The sequence below is a fragment of the Poecilia latipinna genome, unplaced genomic scaffold (assembly GCF_001443285.1).
Source record: "Poecilia latipinna isolate Pla-1442-1.1 unplaced genomic scaffold, P_latipinna-1.0 Scaffold626, whole genome shotgun sequence".
Classification (NCBI taxonomy): Eukaryota; Metazoa; Chordata; class Actinopteri; order Cyprinodontiformes; family Poeciliidae; genus Poecilia; species Poecilia latipinna.
The window spans coordinates 90,708-94,891 of NW_015113242.1; the positions used below are offsets into that span (position 1 = coordinate 90,708).

The 4,184-nt window shown below is 47.1% G+C and overlaps 1 protein-coding gene across 1 annotated transcript in view; it reads right to left on the reverse strand.

Moving 5' to 3' along the window:
• gli2a (GLI family zinc finger 2a) overlaps positions 1-4,184 on the reverse strand; it is a 56,466-nt gene that overhangs the window by 13,950 nt on the left and 38,332 nt on the right. Inside the window, exons 8-10 of the mRNA XM_015043337.1 lie at positions 3,270-3,380; positions 2,963-3,103; positions 1,654-1,803 (exon numbers count right to left, since the gene is read on the reverse strand). Of these exons, the coding sequence (XP_014898823.1) occupies positions 1,654-1,803; positions 2,963-3,103; positions 3,270-3,380 (402 nt within the window). The remainder of the gene's footprint in view (positions 1-1,653; positions 1,804-2,962; positions 3,104-3,269; positions 3,381-4,184) is intronic.

Here is a 4,184-nt window from a genome sequence, read left to right on the forward strand (position 1 = left end):
GTGAAGAGAAGTAAACATGTTTAAATCCTTGTTTATTTAATTTGGCATGTTCTGAGTCCTTGAGCGTCTCCGGAGGTTTGATGGTTGATACTGTGAAGCCTCGTCTCAGCAGGTCCTCTGACGCCTCCTCTACTGTATCATAGGTTTTGGTTCCGTCTTCGTATCTAACACGCAACTTCGCGGGGAACAGGGTCTGGAAGTCGATGTTATTTTCCTTCAATACTTTGCGGCTTTCGGTATATTCCCTTCATCTTTTAAGTATGAGAGGTGAATAGTTGTGATCCAGGTTTATATGATTTTCTTGCCAGGTAAATTATAAAACTCAAGACCTTCATGCAGTAAGCTTTCAACAAATGAGGTCATTGTCGATTCCTTCTTGGAACCCTCCGATACTCTAAACATCACTATATCTTCACGTCTGGATCGACTTTCCAGATCCATCAATTTCTCCTCCAGCTTAGCATGTAGCTTTAGCATAGCCGTGATGACCTCCTCCATGTTTAGGATCCTTTCTTCTGCCTTCTCCATACATCCCTTCACCTCCTCCATCCTGGTGTTCACTTTTACAATTTCTTCTTTTTATGGTCTCAGATTGATCTTTATTTTCTTGGCGAAACCCTCTTAGTTCTTGGAGTCGGCCATTTTTAGACGCTCCGCCTTTTTACTTGTTGGCTTCAATGTGCTAGCTGCTAATTCTTGCTGCATTCCCGTGTTTCTCACCCATCTGACTTCAGTCGGCATTTATCGCTTGAAGCAGTGGTACAACTTTTTTCCCTTTTTAAGGAGTTATATTGGTAGCTTTACTTAGTTTATATGGGGAAATTTCTCTAATTACTCTGGTTCAACCAGGAGCGCTCTCACTATGCGACCGTCTTGATCAGTGTTTCTCCACCTGGTCCTCAGCCCCCCTGCTCTGCATGTTTTAGATGAGCCTCTATTCCAGAACAGCTGATTCAAATGACTGCAGGACCATCAGGAGCTGCAGATCCTGTTAATCACCCAGAGACACAATCCAGGTGGCAGAAGGGAAACACCTGAAACATGGAGGACAGGAGGCCTGAGGACCAGGGTGGAGAAACTCTGATCCTGATGGTGGTTTGACCCAGAAGTCTATTTTATGGGCTTTAGCATGACGAACCAAGAGAGTGGAGCTGAACTGGGATGGTTAGGGTAACTGACTCTGTTTTCAACATTTTTTTACAAATAAGAATCCCAAAAAGCGTTGTTTGCATTTATGTTCAGCACCTTCACTCTGATGCCCCTAAATAAAGAACAGCTCAACCTCCAAATCACACCATCTAAATCTGTACAGTCAGTGACCTAGTCAAAGTCCAAACCTAGATCCAACTGAGGATCTCTTGGAGACGGATATTCTGATATTTTCTCCCTCCAGTCTGTCTCAGCTGGAGACCAACCAAACTTCTGACTCTGGGGCGTAAATATTTATGAACTGTGGAAAACCAATAATTAATTTTCCTTCACATTTGGTGACTTTCTATTGTCTGATGCAGAACATCTCCAACTGAACTGAAGTTTGTGTTTGGTACCATCTGGTACCAGTAGAAAGTACACCTGGTCAGAATGTTGATCAGTGTCAACATCCAGGTTTGCACAACGTTTTCATGGTTGTATCATGTTTTCAGCCCTCCTCACCGTGCATTTGTGCGGCTTCTCGCCGGTGTGTCTCCTCATGTGGACCACCAGCATGTACTGGGCCTTGAAGGGCTTCTGCTCCCGGGAACAGTCCTCCCAGCGGCACACAAACTCCTTCTTCTCTCCGTGGATGTGGTCGTTGTTGATGTGCTGCGTGGAGGAAAGCAGCTCAGGTCAGCCATGTCTCTGCAGCAGACACAGCTCTACACACAGTGCAGATAGAAATATAGAAGTAAAGAAGAGCAAGTGGAATGAGTGGAAGTATGCCTGATCTGGATCTGGACCTTCTGGTAGCCTAGGGCTATCGGCTATCAGCTGCTGACTGTTGCAGTCAGCATCTTACAGCAACAATGTATTTCATGAGAAACAAATGGGAGTTAACTTTTCAAAGTCATGTTATCATAAATGTTTCAGTCTTCATATCTAGTTTAAAGGCTGCAGATAAACAGTTAGCCTGCAAACTAAATATGTAGCCAGGAGCATTTAGTTTGCCAAAAGTTAGTTTGGAGGCGCAAGTTTATCCGATGTAGTGAGGAGTTATGGACGTTGCTCACCATAATTCAGTAAATAATCCCAAACTCCCAGATTAAAAGCTCCTGGATGAAAACAACAGCATGGTGGCGCTCTCTCTGTGTCGCTTTGCTAACACAAAATGGAGGACGATGGATCTAGTGGTTCTGGTTCTGCAGAGATGTTTCCTTCCTGCTGCAGCTGGGAGACAGTGGGTCAGCAACGGGTGGGGGTGGGATCGGTGGATTTATAGCTGCGCCCGCACAGGTCGGGAAGTTGCTGACCAAGAGGTCAGAGATCACCAAGAACTCTGTGGGGTGGTTGTTAAGGTCAGTATCACTAAGCAGGAAGGACATCCGGGGCAGAACCGACCCAATCAGAATCATGTAATGACTGCCTGGTCCAGAGAGGAAGGATATGTGGGCCAGAAGTTCTGTTAGGGTTCTGGGCGGGTTTAGATCCACCAGAACCAGAACCAGAATTAACGTGAACTGGACCGACTGGTTCAGTTCATATGGTTCTGGGGCCAAAGCCCAGTTATGGATGGGAGGACCAGAACCAGGTCTGGACTAGAACCTGGACCAGAATTCTGGACTTTATCAGTCGGGCCGACCCGGTCTCAGAACTCTGGGTCACTTCACCCTGTTTCATTCCCATGGGAGCAAACCTAACCCCTGACCCTAATCTTGATTATTGGACTACACCTGACAGGAACTGAGCCAGTCTAATGCTCATCTGTAGATGGCTGTAGTGCAAACTGGCTGTGAAGCAGCTGGATTAAATAATCCTTGGGTCTCACATGGACAAGCTGGTCCTGGGTGTCGTACTCCCTGCTGCAGCCCTCCCAGTGGCAGTCGGTCTCGTAAACGGCCTCTGGCTCCTGCTTGCACTCGTCCTTGTCCAGATCTTCGCTCAGGTCCAGGACTCCTCCGGCGTGGTCCTGATGGCAACAACAAGTGGCAGGAAGAAAAACCTCTTTATTCTGACTCATTAAAATGATCCTTAATCTGCAGCTTTATTACAATCAATCAAAGGTGAATCGGTAAACACTGGTTTCCGGGGAGTGGAGCTGTTCCGCCTTCTGGTTCTGGTTCTGCTGGTCCCACCTGAGCGGACGGTGAAATGGGAACTGGACCCTCTGCTTCAGTCTTCACCTTGGTCCTCTTGGTGTTCAGCGGATTCACTGTGCTGCTGACCGCCGGATCTCCACCGGAGCTCTGAGCAACACAAAGACAAGAGAGGGAAGTCAGAGGAAGACACGAAACATCTGAAAAAAGAGTCACATGACCAAGAGACTCCTGAACTGGTCTCTGGGTCGCCTTTGGATGAAGCACGTCGTATTACTGCAGGGAATTGTCAGTTCATTAGATCTTTGGTGAAGCATTACAGATGTGTGGCAGAACAGATGACCTGTGTGGGGTGGTTTCATCAGAAACCTCTGAACAGAACCAAACTGCCACCAACCAGACGCAGCCGGGGCAGAAAGTCCAGCAGGAAGCACCTGAGGCGTGTCTGACCCTGTTGATGAGCATTGCTCTTTGGTTCTGAATGGTCCATATAACTCGTATAAACTTTTGCTCATTTTTGTGCATTCTGTCTGATTCTGTTTGATGAGGTTTTCCATCCTTGGTATTTCGGCAGACCAGGGGTTAGAGCAGGAGGAGGCACTGCCAGACCTGGAGGGAATCTGCTTCCTTACATGAAAATCCCACGACTTTTACATGTGATTACTTTGTGGTGATTCTCACATGTGAAACCATGGCACCTGCCTGTAGGAGTTGGACCAGGTGCATGTTTGAACCCCTGGGCCCCAGGGAACACCGGTACCTTCCTTCAGGTTGGGATCAGTGGACATGACGTTCTGGTAGGATCTCTGAGGGGATTCCTGATTCTCAGAGCGACTCCAGCTCTGAATCATGGATGGTAAATGGTTAATGGACTGAACTTATGAAGCTGCGGTCTGCAGGTGTGTGATGGATGTGAACGCCAGTGGTGGAGAAAGTACTCAAAAAATGTACTTA